Here is a 20,015-nt window from a genome sequence, read left to right as displayed (position 1 = left end):
CCAGTTGGGACTCAGTAGCGCGGGGTGAGGCGAGCGCAACCCGAGCCGGGATCCCGCCGCCTGCCCCCGCGAAACGCTCAGCGGCGCCGGGGCTGGCTTCGCGGCGGTCGCGCCGCGCCTGCCGGCCCGCCGGGGCCCCGCACCGCCCGCCAGCCGCCGCCGCCGCCGCGTCCCGCCGCCCACCGGCCGGCGGCCCCGCGCCGCGCGGTGCTCCCCGGCCGGCGGGGCTCGGCGTGGCCGGTCGGATGCCGCCGCAGCAGGAGGGCGAGGCGGGCTACATCAGCAAGCCGGTGCCCGGCGGCTGCGAGGTGCCGCCGGTGCCCCCGCGCAGGGTGCGCAGCGGCCGGGCGGCGGCGGCGCTGGGGGCGGCGCTGGGCGGTCGCTGCCGGGCGGCGGGGACCGGGGCCGGGACCGCGGCGGGAGCCGGGGCCGCAGCCGAGCCGCGGCGCAGCATCAAGTGCGTGCTGGTGGGGGACGGCGCCGTGGGGAAGACCAGCCTGGTGGTGAGCTACACCACCAACGGGTACCCCACCGAGTACATCCCCACCGCCTTCGACAACTTCTCCGGTAAGGGCCGGGGGGCGGCTGCGGGGACCGGGGCGGAGGGAGGTGTGCTGCCGCCGCGGGGAGCGGCGCGTCCCGCCTGAGTCACTCCGTGGCGGAGCTGCTGGGGGGGGGGGGGGCATGTATGGGGTGTCCAGCTCCGGTTATTTCGTTATTTATTTATTTGGGGTCTAGACCCTCCTCAGGCAGGAGCGGAGCCTGTTGGAGCACCCTCGTGGCCAGCGGCACCGGCTGATCTCCGGTGTAGCGGAGCCGGGCTGGCAGCTGGTGTCGCGCCCTACCGTGCGGCCACAGCCGGGCTTTAATGGTGAACTCTCCGGTCTCACGCTTCCAGCCCTGGGCGAGATAGGAGGAGGAGAGCTGAAATACTGGCCTCGTCTCACCGTTGCAAACGGGGAGGTTCTGGGTTGTCTCTCTGGTTCGGCGGGGGCTTGTCGTGTCCCGGGCGTGTTGAAGATGTGCCCGAGGGTGATAAACGCAACCCTTCGTAGCAGAAAAAGGACGCGGGGCGCTGGGCTGGCTGTCCCCGCCGCCGGCTAGGGGTTAGCGCCGTCACTGCCTGCCTCGTCCCTTGCGGTGAAATGAATCGGAAAGCCCTGAAGGGCTTGTGTGTGTGCCCCGAGTATTAGTGATAGACTCCCAGCTCTGTGAAGTTGTTAAATCTAAACTAATTGAAGAGAAGACTGAAAGAGCTGAGGGATGGTAAATCTTATTTTGTCTTTTTTTTTTTTTTCTTAATGGAAAACGTGTAAAGTTGAACTCACCACACTTTCCCCCCTCCCTCCTCCTTTCTCTCCAAAGCTGTCGTGTCTGTCGATGGCAAGCCAGTGAGACTTCAGCTCTGCGACACAGCGGGTCAGGTCAGTGAAGCCACTTATTTGATTTAAGTGACAACGGGAGGGGAGAAGTTGTTGCGCAAAGTAGTCCGGCTGATGACTTCATGGATTTGAAAGGATTCCCAGTGTTTGATCATCTTATTAAACTGCTATCATTTTCACTGCTGCTTAACCCACTGCGGTGCCCGGTGCCTGGTGAAGGGTGAGGGACATACTGTGCCTCTGTAATAGGGGCTGGGCACAGGCTGCTACTCTGCTGGCTCAAACTGCCCCTCTGCTTAGCTGGACTGGAAAGGCTGAATGTATTGGGGATTCGAGGGCTGCCTGGTTTTCTCTTTGAGTGGTTGTCACTGTCTTTATTGTTGCTAAATAACTGTGGGTTTAAGAATTATGCTGTTTGAGGTGTGCGCATGCAAAGCATCCACAGCTGTAGGTGTCCAGAGGTAGAGACTGTTTTTGAAGGGGCAGAAGCTTAAGGGAGAAAAAAGTCCTATTGGGTGTTGTCTGTGGAGACTTCGTATTTGCCATTCCCACTCCCTTTACAAGTGCTCCCGCCCCAAAGCTGAGGTTTGCTGTTCTCCTAAGTCCTGGAAGGTGGCTGGTGCCTGTCAGCTCCAGCTTTGCCCAATACATAAAAAGAACCCATTTCTTACCACCTTTTATTTTCTGCAAGCCCCTGGCTTGTACCACTTTGAGCAATGGGCGACCGGTGACCCTGCTTGCCAGGGGTTGAGTCTAGGTAGCTAAAAGTAGCCAAAAGTATTTCACTTGTGTTTGAAGGCAGTGGGAGTTAGGTTCCTGCGCAGCTTTGTGGACCTGGGTCTACGCCTTCACCAAAACCCCACTGAAAAATCTCAGTGGCCTTAACACACAAACCTATTTAGATGAGTTTTAACTGGGCGCCCTACTTAGGAAAGGGGTTTGAAGGGCTGTGCGGTCCTAGGCAGCAGCGTGGGACTCCCATGTGCCCTACAAACTGAAGCTAAAATCCTACAAGCAGCCTTTGTGGGTAATGATACGAAGTAGAACAGCAGAACCGTCCCATGATTTTGTGCCCTGCTGAAGAGACAGGGTGGTACTGCAAAGGCCATGGCTGTGCATGCTCATATGCAGAGTGTGACAGGTGAAATTGCCACTGGGTAACAGCCTGTGGACAGGCAGCGCCTGTGGAAATGCCACCGCAAGCAGCAGAAGAGACGGGCAGGCCCAGTCACCTCTTGCCTTCACTGCTGTTAATGGTTAAGGTGTTTGCTCTGGCTGCCCAAGTGCAGCCGGAATGGGTAGAGTCACTGCCTTAAAAATGAAGGGGTTATCTAAACCGACAGAAGTCATCCCAAATCAAAGCTACCTAGCTGGATACTTTGGTAAAACAGTGCTGCAGTGAGATGGCTGCTGAAATCTGCAGGGAAAAAAAAAAAGGCACTCCAGGCAGAGGGAAGTTGTATTTCAGCATCACCAGCCCGAAGAGGTGTAGAGTCCTTGCTGGTCAGGTACCTACCATTGAAACTGCAGGAGTGCACTTGGAATATAAAAGGCTCTTTTTCATCTGGGTTGAAACCCTTAAGATCTGGTTTTGGCTTTCAAACACGTTGAATTGAGCCCTTTTGAGGTTGCTCAGGTAGCAAGAAGAGGCAATTATATGGCGAGGTGCCTTTCTGTAAACAGCCCTGTGGTTCAGAACGGCAGCTCGTGGTAAATGTGGGGTCTCTCTCAAGCCAAGCGGTGAGAGCCTGGTTCCCTCTGAGGCTTAATCTGAGAATCAAGAGAGCTAATGAAGCTTGCTTTCTTGACTCGTGTTTTATAAATCGCTGTCTCTTGGAGTAGCTGCTGGAAGAAATTCATTCAAGCGAAACGAGACTTCTGAGGCTTCCAGGGAGCTTTAAACTGCGTATCCTGGGCCTCCAGAGACTTTAAAGCAAAATTTCACATCTCGAAAATTAACATGGGACTTGCAATTCAGCAGTAAACTGCTGGTACCAGAGAGATGTTTTCAGCGGTGTGTGTTCTTTGCACTTCCAATTCAGATCTTTTGAGAACACAGTCCGTTTTAATTAAAATGTCGCTGCCGCTGAGGCAAATCCTACCTGTTCAGGCTGCTAGTGTTACCCTGCTTTTATCCTGCTGTCAGCATAAAAGCAGCCTGCATGGAGTTAACCCTTACTTCTTGCTGCATTCTTTGCAGAGGATCAACATGCCTTTGTTACCGTGAGGCGTTTGGCTTTCTTGTGGCTAGCTCCTGAAGCTGAAAAAGGGCCTGCTTTGCACTGAAAGTGGGGAAAAAAAGGAAAAAAAAAGAAAAAATGTAGCACTGGGAGGCCTGTTTACAGTTTGTTTGATGTGGCCTGGGTGGGAGGGAAAGGTAAAGCTCTTACTCTATGCCATTGGCATGTTAAGCCCGCACATTGTGAGTCATTATTGCTGCCATCAGATTTAAGTCCCTGGGCACAATGGCAGCGAAATTATTCCCATATCCTGTAGGATGTTGTTAAGTAGTCACCAGTTTAAAGGACGATTCCAGGAAAGGTAGCTTGCTGCCGCTTGTCTGCTCTGCTCTTGCCTTTATCTGGAGGTAGGGGTGTCAGTAGCTCATCGGAGCATCTCACTGACTCGCCCCTGTGAGGTGGACTTGTAGAAAGTGCCTTCTCCCTCCCATACTTTGATTTTTGGCTGTAACCTGCTTCTGGCGGCATTGCTCTGGTACAATAGGGTAGAGGCTGGTGCACAAAGAGCAAAAATTAAGCACTTGAAACAAGCTGCGGCATTAGTCAGAAAAATCTCAGCTACATGGGGAAGCCACCACCTTTGTCCTGCATGCCCGATGGTGGCAGGGTGAGATCTCCAGCTGGGTACAGCCAACTTCTGTTCCTCGTGTTGGGTGGTGTGGGTGCTGATGTCAGGGTGCCTCTCAAGACTGCAGTGGCAAGTGATCCTTAGCTCCTCCAAATATCAGCTAGGGAGCGTATTGGGGCATCCTCTAGGGCTGATGTGCTCTTTCTGTTGGGTGCTAACACGATTTCATTCCATGCAGGATGAATTCGACAAGCTCAGGCCTCTGTGCTACACCAACACGGACATCTTCTTGCTGTGCTTCAGCGTGGTGAGCCCTTCGTCCTTCCAGAACGTGAGTGAGAAGTGGGTTCCTGAAATCCGATGCCACTGCCCCAAGGCGCCCATTATCCTGGTTGGGACCCAGTCGGACCTCCGGGAGGATGTCAAAGTTCTCATCGAGCTGGACAAGTGCAAAGAAAAGCCGGTCTCAGAGGAGGCTGCGAAGCTCTGTGCCGAGGAAATAAAAGCCGCGTCCTACATCGAGTGCTCTGCTTTGACTCAGAAAAACCTCAAGGAGGTCTTTGATGCGGCCATTGTGGCTGGTATTCAGTACTCGGATACCCAGCAGCAACCAAAGAAATCCAAGTGTAGGACTCCAGACAAGATGAAAAACCTCTCCAAATCCTGGTGGAAAAAATACTGCTGTTTTGTATAGGGGTTGCAAGGACCTGAATGCTGCTCTGAGGAAATCAAATAGAGGCTATATTAGCTGAAATCTCATTCTGTGTCGTCTCGAGTGTATAGTGTAGATCTGTATGTATGTGTATATGTTGCTACTGGATATCTTGGCTGCCCTTTCGAGGGTGGCAGAAGGATTCTTAGTTAAATAATTGCTACAAATCAGGTCTGGCATCCATTTTTGTGACTAAAACCTCTCATTAAGGAAGAAGAGCATTACGTGTCTGTGAGGGTAGAAGGATTTGTCCAAAGGATTCGGCTGCTTGTGTTATAAGGTGTGCACGACGGGGAGGAGCACACTAGAGGCCTTTGCTGGCAGGGCTTCGGAGGAGGAACGCGCAAGTAACGGTGGAAACGTAGAGCTCTGTACATGGACTATCAAAGGGAAAAATAACATTGTGCCTCCTAACTGACATTTGTAGCTTTAAAACCCCACTCCTGCTCTCTTCTCTGTGTCTTCCCAAGCAAATGCTCTTAGGCGTTGCTTTAAAAAGGGTATGTGAAATGTGTAATCTATACGCAAATGCCACATTTGGAAAGGTCATGAATATACCTTCAGCATGCGGTGAGGGAACCTAATCCCTTATGGAGCTGACATCTCGTTTGTCACCTCCTGACTTTGTGAAAGTCCTTTCTGTCCTCCTTCCCCTGACCTTCCCAGGAAGCCGCGTGGAAGCCTGAGGGACATGACCAAGCTTTAATTCACTACCTTGAGCAGTGGTGATTTCCTCTCTATTTTTGCAGACATGACGACAGTTCATCTATTTCAGCTGAAAGGAATGTAAATGCTGTTGTGTTGTGGTTTTTTATTTTTTTATTTTTTTTATTTTTACAGAGATGTAACAAATATTGGTGCAGCACCATGTAAACCGCATCTGGTTTTAAGTCTACAGCCAAGAATTTCAGGATGCCCCTCCTTACCTTTTAAGGCTGCTTAACAAATAACAAATCGGGCAGATCAAGATTTATAACAAACCAGACTCTAGAAACTGAGGCTGCTGTGTCCTCTTCAATGCTGTTTTCAACCAAGTTAACATTTCCCTTCGAAAGGCAACAGTCACTTCTTGTTGAATCTTGTCCAAACCCATAATCATGAAATTGGCTGAGGCCACCTCGGAAATAGGTTGTGTGTTTTTTTTTTTTTTTTTTCCCCAGATCAGTCCAACAGATTAACTGAAATGTGCCTAAAATGTAGCTGAGTGATCAACATAGTGCAGAGTTGAGTGTGACCTCTTCTCTGACTAAATCTGGTTCCTACTAAACTAAACCTAATTCCAACCCCAGCGAGTTTGAGAGACCTGAGGAATAACGTGACTCTCTGCAAGAATTGGTATTTTAACTTATTCTGCAGAGGACATTTAGTTTGTGCTGTCTGTCTGCTTTTTTATGGCTGTGACTATTTTTTTTTTTCCCCTAGATATTTCAAGATCAGATTATATTCTTTTTTTTCTTTTTTTTTTTCTTTGGCCATAGCCTTGAAGTGACCTTTTTCATGGTCTTAAACTAAACTACAACGACAGAAAGCCAGAACCGTTTTTTTCATCAGAAATGAATCAATGCCCGATAGAAAGGAACTGTGGAAGCCATTTGAGTTGATAAAGCCGACCACAGTTTACCTCCTGGCCTATTAAAGAAAATGACACTATGTAAATGGTTCTGGGCTGTATTGGCATAGGCTCCACAGGCAGTATTTTTTCCTCCTCTACGGTGAAATAAGTGCAGAATGGGTAATGTTCCATCGCTGAAAACTTGAAAATGGGATGGAAATCTTTACCTAGGGTCTGATTCAATAAAAATGTGTTGGCTTCTGCACTGGAACAGCCTGGAAAAACAATTTCCATAGCACAGAAGCTGGATGCATTTAACTTGATTGCATCTGGTTGGTAATGGTTTAATGTTTACTGGTCATGAGGTTAACATCTGAGCCTTTGTATTTCTTACTCGAATGCTTTGACAGGATTTCAGATAATGCAGTCATATCATCATCTTCAAGAAAAACATGAAGCCAGATTGCTCTTGGGTACTTTGTAAAATGGTCTCAGTTGATCAAAAATGTGGGTTTTGGGAGGAGACAGGCTTGAATCTGAGCAGCTTCCATTTGCAAAAATAACAAAATTTCTTCTGCAAGATCATACTTCTTTGTATCACGCCATACTGGAAGCAGTAGGTTATATTTTATAAGCAGCCTGTTTCATAGTCTGGGGTAGCATTACTTTTAAATGTAGCCAGCTGTGACTGTTTCTGAAAATGTGATGTATATACAACTTGTTATAGCCCTTTACTAGGTGTATGTAAACTGAGGTCTAATAACTTTATGAATACTGCTCTACACGGGGCTACACAGGGTCTAGGTTTTAGAAATATCACTTTTAAAATCACCAGTATTTTACGAGCGCAAGTGAGGGGGAGATGTCTCTATGTAGTCTATAATCTGATGTGCCTTATAAAAAAGAAAAAACAACCTCTCTTCTGTTTTCTAAGTGTAGGCTATATTCCAAAAGAAATATTTCATGTGAGAATGATATAAATGAGGTATTTGGAAATAAATTCTGACCTGTGTATGCGTCTGCCTCTGCTGCCTGCTTGAGGAGGCTGGAGGTCAGTCCCTAGCCATGCACCAGGGCTGTGCTCCCAGTGCCCCGGCAAAAAGCCTCTGGTTAAAAATTACAGACTTTCCCCCTGTCCTGCCCCATCCTCAGGGTGCTGGGCTGGGTGGGAGTGGTGCGATGGTGGGCTTTCTACCGCTCTGGCAGCACAGCAGCCTCTTGCTGTGGCCCAGTGAGGCATGGACAGGCTTGTTGTGCCTGGTCCCTGAAAGCAGGACGAGAGGCAGGAGGAGCACAGCCTGGCTGGGGACAGCTGGGGGGACACCGAGACTGGTGGCATGGTGTTTCACCTGCCACAGGTTGGGCCATGTGTGTCCCAGGGGAGCCAGGGGACATTTTTGGAAGAGCAGAGCTGGTTCCCTGGTGGCACCAAGGATCTTATCACCCCCTCCCTGGGTCCTGTCCCTTGTGCTAGGGCCAAGGCATGTGAGGCTTGAGGTTGTTCATACCCAGCCTTCGGGTGGCCATGGCACAGGGGCCTTCTGTGATGGCTGCCCTGGGGCCGTGTTAGCCAAGTGGGGAGCAGCACCTAGACCCCCGGGCATCCCTTTGGAGCTGGTGGTCCTGCTATGAGATCACTTTGGAGAAGGGGGTTTGCACTGAACCAAGGTTTGTAAACTGTTGCCTTTGTGTTAGTTTTTGGGGAGGTCAGTGGAGCAGGCACGCCAGGGTGGCATACCAGGATGCCTTCCCGTGCCACCTGTCTCCCAGGTGGTAACGCTGATGTATTTTCAACCATCGAAACACATGCAGCCTGCACAAAGCAGAGGAAGGAGACTGATGTGCCATTCATCTTCCCCATGGCTGGTTCCTTGGTGTTTGACAAAAAGTCTTGGCTGCTTCTCTGCTTTGAAGTGCTGGGGACTGCAGGGTGGCTTATTCACCTGGCCATGTCTGCAGCACAGCCACCCTGCTTGAGTGCCTGACCCACCATGGGCTCCTTTCTGGTGAGTGCTGGCTGTTCAATCACTGGTGCTTTTGAAGAATCACTTCCACTGGGTTTGTGCACTGAGTGACGCGAAGTTGGGGCGTGCTCTTTGGAGACTCAGTCACCCCAGATTTGCACGCTGACTTTGCAGGAAAAGGGGCTGTGCTGGCCGAGAGTCCAGAACTCACCGCTGCCGGATCCTGGTGCCAAGATCCTTTTGCTCCCTGTGGGGCGATGTTCTCCTGCTGAGACGGGCTGCTGTCTTACATGTCCCGACATCTGGACAGGGCTACGGCAGTTCAGTCCATCCTTTACGCCAGGGTAACGCTGTGCATGTGTGTGCTGCTGTGATCAAAAGGCTCCTTCAGCTGCCCTGCTTGAGATACTGGATGGGGTGGCAGCTGAGGCTGATAAGAGAGTACCTAAGTAAGCCTGCTGTAGATAAGATTTTCCAGGAATGCGGAAATCACTGCCGTTTTGTGATGGATGGAAGTTCCCAAGAGAGGATTTTGTTTTCTTTCATATCAAATTAAAGTGCTCTAGGAAAAATTGATTTTTTTTTTTTTTTTCATGGAAAAATGTCATCTTTACCATTTTTCCCCATGTATTTTGTGCCTTGGACGTACCTCTAGGGTGTGATTGACAGTTGACTAGAGCTGAGACATTGACAAATGTGGCAGTTCTGGGAGAGGAACTCTCTAAGGAAACTTCACCACACTCATACTTTGCTTTTTATTTTCTTCATAGACATCAGTTACTGACCACAGAAAGGTCAGTAACACACATGCTGCAGGAGATGGCCTTTTTGTATAACTGCATGCAGCTGACCTAACATTGTCATACGTATAATGCTTAAACATTGAACCTCACTGAAATGCCCTTGCAATTCAGCAACATTTCTGAGCTCTAGTAGATAATCTGTTTGTACAGAAGGTTTGTACAGAAGAGACCTCTATCAGCTTTTGCCTTTAGTATTGACCTGGCATGCAGCAAGGTGGGGAGAGGGGAAAAACAACTACTCAGGAAAGAGACATTATAAAGTTCAGAAGAACTGGCAAAGGGACTCCTGGGCAATGGGGAGTGATAAAAACTACGTACTCCAGGCATAAGCAGATTAAAAGCCTAATTAGAGAAATGCATGGGGAAACGAACAGCCCCAAGGAGGGCTGCTAAGTACAAAAATACAGCCTTTTCCTTAGGAAGTCTCAAAGCTGCAGATAGCTGGAAGCTGGGAGGAAATATCACCGCACGCTATAGGGAAAAATCACTCTGCATTTGCTCAGTTCTTACAGTCTCTCCCCAGGCATCTGTGCTGGCTAGGGTCAGGATGTGGGATGAGGTGGACTTTTGGCATCAACCAACATGGCTGTCCTAATGTATTTAATGTTTTTGAAAGAGCAGGATGGGTTTCAAGCCAACAGCAGGGCCCCAAGATCCAATAGGACCTTCTGAAGCTTTAGCTTCCCACATTACTGGCACCCAGTGGGAAGATGTAACGTGATGAGGGTTGTTCATTACCCATTTAGTGCAGTTCTCTATGGTATAACCTGGGGAACAAGCAGTTGTGTAATTCAATGAATTTTATCATCTGAAGCAGAGTATTCTTCAGTGTTACCGATTTATTTCCCCACACTGTTTTAACAGGATGGATAAATCAGTGAAGTATATGAAAAAAAAAGGCATAAAGACCCAGCTTGGGCCAGCTTTTTTAATTCAGCCCCAGGTTTTTTTAATTCAGCAAGGGAAATGTGTCTAGAGGAGGAAGCATGAGGAGTAGCACTGCTGATCTGCAGGGGCCTGCCCCAATCTCCTGAGGAGCTCTGCTGACTCTTAAGCACAGGGCAAGAAGACCTGCAGCAGACACTGATTCATACACTAATGGTGGGTGCAAGAGTGTCACCAGATGTCTGTTGTTCTTTAGATCTCGGCATTTAGGTTGGATCTCGATCTTATTATCTGGAGGCAAAAGAGGAATCATTTCACCAAAGTCAGCAGAGATGCAGAGCTGTAAAGCTTTATGTAGCATGAAAAAGACACAAGCAATGATCCCTATTAAGCTTCTGGAGTTGCAGGTGTGCTCGTAATGATGGCACCTCTATATAGCTCTGTCACCCCTAACTTCACTGGAAGGGATGGATATTGACAATCTTCTGCTCCAGAGTTTTGCTGCTTTTGGTGGTCTTCTGGGTCCAGCCCACCTACTTCATGTTCCTTGTAAATTTTAGCTTGCTGTTTCTGTGCATAAGCATTAATTCACCCAACAGACCTAGTTTCAGTGTCTGCCTCTCAGAGTCATATAGAAGTCCTTTGGTTATTGTTCATCAGAGGACAGGCTTAATCACTTGGCTAATGCAATCCCAACCCAACATCTCTTGCAAATTATTTTTCTTCCCCTTTCTAGAAAGTGTGTTGTCGTCACCAGTCTCCCCATATACCCATCTGATGTTTATGACTCCTGGTCCACAATTTATTCAATTAACTCCAAATGTCTTTTTAAAACCCTTCTTTCTGGGATGGTAATTTTAGTGGAAGTGACTTAATGGGGATGATATGACATGGGATAAAGCAAGGTCCTTATCAAGACAGTTGCTAATTTTCCTATCACTGCGGGATGTCCCTGGCTGTGTGTATGCTGTGGGCCCTCTGTGGCCACCTCGTCTGTGTCCCTGATGCTGGCCACTGCAGTGGTGCTACTTGTTAACGACGGCAGAAAACAAGTTCCAGGGGGAAATGTAATTTTTATGTTTTGCGTTTCCATTTTCAAGTTGCTGATGGAGTGAGCTGCATGCACGGAGTCCTGCCTTTTGTCTTGGCAGGCACTTGGTCTTCCATGGTTCAACGTGGGTAACCACACCATGAAACAGCTGCACCACTTTCCTCTGCCTCAATACACCTCGTAGTCTTTTGGCTGAGGAATGCCAAACGAGATTTATCTGAGGGCACTGCTGGAACGATAGTTCCCCAAGTCATCCTCTCTTTCCACGGCCACCCCATTCCCCCCACATTCCCCTCTCTATAGGCAATTTTCTCATTTATTTTTAATTCAAAACAGCTCATTGACCAAAGCCTAGTACTCAGCATTTTTCTGCTCCCAGTATCCTATTCTTCCATCTTTTGAGCTCTGTCATGGCCTTTCCACATTTTAATTACAAGTTCACCAGGCTTCAGGCTACCCTGTTTCTCAGGGCTGAGCAAAACCCACTCCTTTTTTATCCCCCCTCATTTTCATCACCTGCCACAACCCACCTGGGTGAATCTGGGGAGAAGACTAGTGGCATATCGCAGAGCAAAGATTGAAGATTGGGTGGCGATAGCAAGGGGGTAAAGTCTCTCCCGCTGCTGGTTGTTGCGGTGGTGATAAGGCGGCACCAAGCGCCGGGGCAGCTGTTGACTTCTCAGGGCGAGGGTGCCTGTATCTGCTGGGCTACAGGCAGATCCCTGGCCATTTTCAAAGGGCTTTGAAGTACCCTCTGACAATCTTCTCTGGGAGATAAGAGGTTGCAGGGAGAGGAAGGAGTTCCTGGAAACAGTTTCAGCAGCACGTATGTTTATCTAGACTGGGTAACCCAGAAGGAGGCCAAAACCTGTGCCACCAACACCCGAGAAGATATGCAGAGATTCAAGCAGAAAATTCAGAGTAATGTGAAACCTCAGGGTTTTAAAGTTTAAATCAATAATTTTCCTAACATCTGACTCAGGCCTGCAGTTGTACAAGGTGGACATTGGTGGGTGCATTCCTGCATGATCCTTTCAGTATCTGCATGGAGCTGTTGTTCGTGAATTTGCTTTCTTTCTCACTGATGCCAGGCAGCCCCAGAGGTCCCACACCTGCTGTGTAAAGAAGTATTTGTTTTCCTTTGTTTTAAACTGAGCTCCTGTTCATTCCATCACGTACCCCCTGGCTCCAGCATTGTAGGAAGTGGCGAATGGCAGTTTACAGGTAAACATGCAGCCAGGTGACCAGGTAAATGACAGTGAGACCTGATCTACTGCCTTCTCTGTTTTGTAAATCACCATCGTATTTGCTTTTTTCCTCCCCAGCTGAAGAATCCCAGCCTTTTTCAATCTCTCCTCATAGCTCCATCCTCTTGATCACTTCAGTTGCCATCCCTCTGGTTCTCCTCTAACCCCACCAGCCCACTCCTGAGGGGTGGAGAGCAGAGCCACGGGCAAAATCTGTGCCCTGTGTTTTGTTCTTCAGCACTCTTCCTGGTAATGCTGAGCATGTTGTTGTTGATGTTTCAACAAGCTTTGGTGTTGAGACTTGTCAAACACTTTTTGGGAATCCAGCCATATCATGTCCCTGGAATCCCCATTACCCCCAAGCTTGCCTTCATCCCTCACATCTGCAGCAGCTTTCCAGAAGAATTTCTCCTTGGAGAAGCCAGGCTGGCACTTTCCCAACAGACCATATTGTCCATGTGGCCAGGAGTTCTGATCCAAATTTTTCTATGGATCTGTGATCTTACCAAAGATGAAAGTCAAGTGACCGCTTCCTCTATCATTCCCTCCACCTGGAGGACACAAATGGTGCACATTTGCTATTGCACCAGAGTACTATAAGGCTCCATCACACTAGGCCAAGATTTTCAGACATGACACAAGTTTTTGGCCACTTCGGTGGGTAGCTCACCAGGGATTTTCAATAGGTTTGCTGACCACCAACCCAGTGGAAAGCAGGTCCCTTTATAATTATTCCAGGTCTGACTGTGCAAATTCCCAGTTGCATTTGAAACATTTGACCTTAGGAGGGCAAAAATGCTTGAGCTGCCTGAGATGGAGGAAGAACAGCAGTGCAAAATAATATTCTCCTGTCAAAGTTCTTTGAGGAAGGGATCTCCATGTCCTTCTTTCAAGTATAACTTAAAACTGATTTTGACTCACTGGACAAATATTTTGTGCGGAAGGTATCGTTTGCCCAGTTAGAATGGAAACTCAGTGAATTTTATCAAAATGACATTGAAAATGTTCCCATGATAAATTTGGTTGTGAAAGGCACTTGTCCAAATGTAATGTTTGTAGAGGGGTCACAGGCAGCAGATTTGGCCCAGTAATTTAAAAATATTCCTGATTTTCTGGGAGGTTGTGATTCCAGGCTTTCAACAATATGTAATCTGCTGATGCTTGACTTTGGGCAATGGGGACAGTTGATACACTGTTACTCCAGGCTAGGAGAAAATGGAGTATGATATTATTATAACTGCCTCCTGTAGCAGGAAAATGCAAAAGAAGCAAGCAAGTTGGACTCTTACCAAATTTTTTAACAGAGGAAACTCCCCCTTTTTGCATTGGGAGCTTACTGTCCGGATGCGAAATGCAAGCTGTAGAGGTGATCAGGCATTTTACCCCTGTGAATGCAGAGAAGGAACTGTTAATTCAATGCTTTTGGGAGCAACATCAAAATAATGATGAGAGATGGACAGGAGGCACTTGGCAAGCCTGATGACAGAAGGATGCCTTGATAAGCACCGTTATTGTTTGGGATCCAGTCCAGATTTTTGGAGTTCTTCATCTGGAGGGTCAGTTAAAACAGTCACTTAACCCCTTTAAAGTGCCACAGATTGGTCCTAATTGGGACCAGGTTGTTCTGACTGGAGGCCGTGTTTGCTGGTAAAGCTTTTTGGCATGAACCAGGGCTGGCCGACCAGAAAGCAGCCCCAGATCCTCATCCATCTGCAACAGTTCAAAGGGAATCGACATGTCACAGCAGCTGTCTTATGGGTCCTTTGTGTCACTTTACTGTACAGCTGAGAGTCTTAACATTTATGAGGCTTGAAATTTTGACCTACGCTTTGGATGCAGAAGACCATGGAGGAGAGAGGAGCACAGGGAGAGGACTGGAAGTGGCGGCGGGCAGGGTCAGGGCTGCAACCAAGCAGTGCCCTGGGGCTGCTGTGGCTCGTAGTCCTGACAGCTGTCATTTCTGTAATAAACAAGATAAAAAGGTGTTTGGGGGTGGGGAGTGCTAGATCCTGGGGTCCCGGTTTAACGTGAGCCCCCATTTGCTTTGTAGTTCAGTCTATTGGCTTCAGAGGGGTGTTTCCACAGTGAGGACAGCAGTTGCTGCACAGGTTCCCATTAATTTTCCCCTGCCACTTTGTATTTCTCACCCAGGCATTTCTGTTTCTGATTAATTAGCAATCAGGGTGGCAAAAAGATAACACAATCTGGTGTTTACAAAAAGCTTTGTCTCAGTGAATGGACCAGACTGGAGGTTCTCAGGACACATGGCCCATAAAATCCCCATGATGGAAGGGCTTGGGGTTGGTTTGTTTTTTCTTTTTTTTCCCTTCCTTTGTCCTTTTCTCATCCCGGTTGGCGGTTTTACTCCCAAGAGTGGTGTCACCAACTGGTAATTTCCCTGGGTGCTGCGATTGGGGTGGGACTTCTGTCTCAAAGATTGTTTCATTGGCTCACCCAGGTTCCCTCAGCCAACACGTTGCCTTTCAAAAGGAGCCCTCAATATAGAAAGGACATGGACCTGATGGAGCGGGTCCAGAGGAGGGCCACCAAAATGATGAGGGGGTTGGAGCACCTCTGCTATGAGAACAGACTGAGGGAGCTGGGGTTGTTCAGCCTGGAGAAGAGGAGGCTTCGGGGAGACCTAATAGCGGCCTTCCAGTATCTGAGGGGGGTCTACAAGAAGGCTGGGGAGGGTCTGTTTACAAAGGCCTGCAGTGACAGGACGAGGGGCAATGGTTTTAAGTTGGAGAAGGGGAGATTTAGATTGGATATTAGGAACAAGTTCTTTACTATGAGGGTGGTGGAACACTGGAACAGATTGCCCAGGGAGGTGGTTGAGGCCCCTTCCCTTGAGATATTCAAGGTGAAGCTCGACGAGGCCCTGGGCAACCTCGTCTAGTTGGGGGTGTCCCTGCTGACTGCGGGAAGGTCGGACTAGATGACCTTTGGAGGTCCCTTCCGGCCTGGACCAATCTATGAATCTATGAATCTATGAGTGGGAAAACGTGTAATAAATGTAATAGCAGCACTGATGGTGCTCATTTGGAAAAGGAGATAATCTCTGTTTGCACTACCACGTGTTAATGGGTGAAGCATCTGCAACGTTTTCTCAATAAAGCTGGTGCTGGATTTGTCTCCATTGCCTAGAAAATCCGCTTTAATCTTGTGAAATGCTATCACTGTAATAAGAAGTATATCATGGCTTGCATCACTTTGCTTATTCCCTTCTGTTGTCTCAATCTGATGTGGTGCCAATTTGCAAATATTTAGCTAGATTAAAGTGTTAGACTTGTGTGAGGGGAAGAAGCATCATGTAACGGGAAGAGAAAGAAAAGAGCTGCTGATAAAAAATAGATGTTGTTTGGTCCTTTTGGGCTGCGTGTTGCCACATTAGTTAAATAAAAAACTCATTTATCTGTGATCCATTTGGCTGGATTGTGCTGGCTTAGGACGGCCTTAGCTTTGTGTCCTTCCCTAAGCAGGCAGATGGGGCTGCTTATGTGAAGAGCCAAAGAGGTTAGGTGAAAAGAAGAGGGAAAGAAGTGGGATTTTCGCCTTGCGGTCCGGTTCTTTGGCCTGCAGACTCAGGTCCCAAATCTGCTCCCGGTTACGCTGTGTAACGCTAAAGTAACTTGATTTACAACAGCCCACTCTGGATTTAACCATGCGTAATTGATGGCAGAGTCTGGTCCTTATTATTCGTTCTGCACCTAGCCAGTTTAAAGGGTCAGGGAAAATATCTGAGGAATAGAACTGCCTTTGATCTTTGGTTTAATATTTCTGCTACATTTTACATACACAAAGAGCTATCTTGGCCTTTTACTAAGAGTTGTTCAGCAAGGAGAGGCATAAGAAATGGTCCCTGTGATGATGAGGAAGCTTCTGGGACATGTGAAGTATAAAGTAGAAATGGGTAAAGGACGAAGATGGATTTCTCCCTCTGTTATTCCCACTGATAAGGCTATGTGCAGGTAGAGGAAAGGAAAATAGCTAGTGAATACATGTCCTTTTTATTAGATCTTTTAATTTGAAATTGTTGGTTTGCAGTGTCACAGAGAATGACAATGCAAACACCAGCACTGTCACTGTAATACATAGTGTGGTGGTTGCCCTCAAGAATTCACATTTGCCAACACGTATGCTACACCTGCACTACCATGTCATTATTCTAAGTATAGTGGTAAAAAAAAAGATAAGGCATCTCAGTTTGCACACGCTGGCTTTTGTAACATTGGTGCTAATATTTAATTTCACCACTGTCCCAGAATGTAACAGGAAGCGTCAAGAGGGTTTCGGAGAGGTGAGACGTATATCTGTAACATCTGTTCTGGATACTCACCAGGGCCCAATTAATAGGAACAAGTTGTATTTGACGCTATCTGAGCATAACTCGCTTTTCTTCTTTGCTTTGCAACTCACCTGTAGCAAAACAGCATGATGGAGCTTGAGAGGTGCTTTTCAACACCACTCATTATGAGAAGCAATGCAGCGTGGCTTCCCCGGCGCATCAACAGCTCAGGTTTTCTTTTGGAGACCCATCCTCTCCAAATCAAGTTATCAGCCATGCAAAGCAAACAGTGGTCGGGGGGTCAGGATTAGCCTGCAGGGACCCTTTTAGCTGGCTTCCAGACATGCCAGCAGGTCTCCAGGCCAGCCAGACTGTGGTGACCACTATGTGTATTTGGGGGTCAGAGAGGAATGAAGACCTCTTTTAGAGCTGTTGGAGTTTGTTAAGTCAGACGCAGGTTGTGCAAATGAATTTCTAATGGTTCAGGGGCCCAGCCCCTGACCAGCAAGGTGGGAGCGAACAGGAGGTCAGAAGGAAGACAGCACACAAGCACACGAGAGTGTGCTATAGGGAGAGAAGGTCTTAGGTACTGGAAGAGGTGGGCTTGGCCTTCAGAAATGTTTTACTTTTCAATCCCTGCCCCTGGTTAGAGAAAAATAATTTCCATTCTGTGCTGAAATATCTGTGGGGGACCTGTCTGCAAAATGGTAGTGTCTAGAAAAAAATATCACACGAGCATGCATTCTCAACAAATTCCTTGTATTGAGATACTTACTGATCAGAAAATGAGGCTACCTTTATCGGTTTTTCCGGACTTTCAGCTGAATACATACAGGGAATGAAGAGCACTTCAGATACGTATTGACATTTTTATCCAGCGGCATACGAAGCACTGCTGCCCTATAAAACTTCAGTATATCTGCTGTCTGTGTGCAAATCTTGTCTGCTTTCTGCATATTACTTCCATGACTTGTTGATGTTCAAGCTGACGCTGTGGAAAATTGGCTGTTTTCACTTCACACAGGGAATTAATTATACTTTTGCCATTCTGACTTGCAGAACTCATGCCAGATAATTTTCACATAAGATTAGAGGACTCAGCAAACCTATGAAAAGCCAAACATCATCAGCCCCAAGCCCCCTGCCATACTGAGGGACAGGCAATAAGAAGCCAATTAATGTCCCCAGGAAGGTTTATACACTTTGGATTGCACCCAAGCACAAACATGATAATGACTGGAAAAAAACCCATTCATCCGCAGCCTGTGCCAATTTTTTAGCTTGAAAGTCTACTAATTATTCTGTGTGTCATGAGATGACAGGACGTCCCCACAGACAGACCCACGGGTCTGCTCGCAGAGTGCTGGGTGAGCAGCAGCCCTGCCAGGTGAGCGAGAGTCCTGCAGCCCTGCCCGCTCACATGCCCTGGGTGCTCCTGCAAAAAGAGCCCCATCCTACTCGGTTCAGGAGGGGCTGTGGATGTTCAGCTGTCATTAGGGCGTGCCAAGCCTAAATTGCCTGGGTTATGGCTATACAGGGGACATGGATGAGGTCCCAAGCTCCCTCTCTGGGTGCTGCCCCAGCAACACCCGTCCTCACAGCACCACCAGACCCGGGACCCGCGGGGCGTGCTGCAGCACACACCCTGCACAAAGCAGCCCAGGAGAAGACAACTGCATTGCCTCACCTGGAAATACCTGAAATACCTGTAGGCCACACGTGCTCCCTCACTACAGGCTTACTGAGCACCCTCAATGACCTTCCCTCCCTGCGCTTCAGCTTTTCGTCCCTCTGCCTCCTCACTTCTGGTCTTGCCTAACCTTGGCAGGGCAGGGGCTTGGCCCTATACTCCCCTCCCAGGGAAAGCACATCCTCTCCTGGACCATGCAAAGGTTTGGATTGAAACTTTGCCTTGTGGGGCCATTCCTACAGTTTTGGAGTGGATTTTCCTTTCCTAGAATCTGCTCTCCAGGACAGGCGTAGTGCAGATATTTCCTCTTGTAATTAGTCCTGGAGATTTACTAAAAATACAGCTTTTTAAAGGGAAAAGATTTTAAAACCCTCACTGAAGTGAAGCATCCAAGCTGACCCACATTTTTGTTTTAATATCTCAGCGGGGTCCGACCCTGGTTCCAATGGAACGTAACATGAGATTTGGTCTATACCTACACGGCTAGAAAATGTAACCCAGGCCTTCCCCCTTGCCAAACAAGATAAGTCAAGCATCAAAAACCTCTTTCCTTCAGTGGGTGAAATGCTATCTCTCCAGGACAGCAGGCCTGTTCTCAGACAGGAGCTTAAATCAAAGCTTCATCTGGTGTGTAACCCTCAAGTGCCGTCCAGCAGAAAGACCAGTCATATGAGCAACATGTGAATTTTCCCTTTTGGCGACAGGCAGCTCCGTGGCTACGGCAGCCCCTACCCAACCTCATCCAGCTGAGCCCACTCGTACAGTTGGTGATAACACAGGCTTAGGTTTCCACAGGGAGAAGGCATTTGGCAGGGAGGCAGGAGCTGGGTGAAAGACGTACCTCTGAGCAGCGTTGCAGAGGGAACCTTGCCCTTTCCTGGGGTGCTCAGGGAGGCAGGAGCTGGGTGAAAGACGTTCCTCTGAGCAGCGTTGCAGAGGGAACCTTGCCCTTTCCTGGGGTGCTCAGGCAGGCAGAAGCTTGCCACAGCCCTGCCCTGGGGACAGGGTGTCCCCACAGTGCAGCCATCATAGGGTGGCATGCAGGCAGGGCTCTGGGACACCCGGGATGCCCAGCCCCATCCGGCTCCGAGCTGTGCAGCTGGAGAGAGCTGACACTCCCAAGCATGCCCAGCTGCTTGCTGGGGAAGGGATGCTGTGTATCACAGGACAGCCCTTGGTACGAAGTGTCTGAACTTCAGCCTCATACCTTAGTAGGAAAGCAATCACTTGGCACGTGTATGCAGCACAGGGTGCTCAGTAAATGCATTTTGCAGGAGCTGTTGTGCCACAGCAATGGCTGAGGCAGAGTGCATGCCTTATATCCAACATTTGGGTTTCCCTGAGGGAAAGCTCATGGGTGCTGCTTTGTTAGAATGTCTTGAGCCTTCCAGGTAGCGGTAGAAGACTTCTCCAGGCTGGCCAAATCTTTGCAATAAGTTAGTGCAGCACTTGGACTCTTGTGCTGAGCTTGCACTGTAAGCTTCAAACCTGGGACAAAGTCTGTAGGAGCTTCAAGTTTTTAAGTTTCTATAAGTTTTTTTATTCCTCAAATCCTACACTTTTTTTTTTTAACATAAAAAGCAATGTGGTTTTTATGTCAACTCAAAGAAACCTTCATTTACCCTTTAAAGAA

At 48.3% G+C, this 20,015-nt stretch overlaps 1 protein-coding gene across 1 annotated transcript; it reads left to right on the top strand.

Moving 5' to 3' along the window:
• Nucleotides 1–245: 245 nt before the first annotated feature.
• On the top strand, nucleotides 246–7,461 carry RHOU (ras homolog family member U). Its single transcript, XM_074163401.1, has 3 exons — nucleotides 246–567; nucleotides 1,366–1,424; nucleotides 4,429–7,461. Exons 1-3 carry the CDS (start codon nucleotides 246–248, stop codon nucleotides 4,882–4,884), a joined length of 837 nt encoding a protein of 278 aa, XP_074019502.1. The 3' UTR covers nucleotides 4,885–7,461.
• Nucleotides 7,462–20,015: the final 12,554 nt, after the last annotated feature.

Source organism: Numenius arquata, chromosome 2 (assembly GCF_964106895.1).
Source record: "Numenius arquata chromosome 2, bNumArq3.hap1.1, whole genome shotgun sequence".
Lineage (NCBI taxonomy): Eukaryota > Metazoa > Chordata > Aves > Charadriiformes > Scolopacidae > Numenius > Numenius arquata.
The sequence above is the reverse complement of the archived record's forward strand: the minus strand, read 5'-3'. Positions and strand labels throughout refer to the sequence as shown.

Bases quoted from the DNA above. Each gene is read 5' to 3' on its own strand.
- RHOU (XM_074163401.1), top strand. From the start codon at position 246: ATGCCGCCGCAGCAGGAGGGCGAGGCGGGCTACATCAGCAAGCCGGTG. The intron at 568-1,365 runs GTAAGGGCCGGG...TTCTCTCCAAAG, and splicing joins CGCCTTCGACAACTTCTCCG to CTGTCGTGTCTGTCGATGGC. The intron at 1,425-4,428 runs GTCAGTGAAGCC...CATTCCATGCAG, and splicing joins TCTGCGACACAGCGGGTCAG to GATGAATTCGACAAGCTCAG.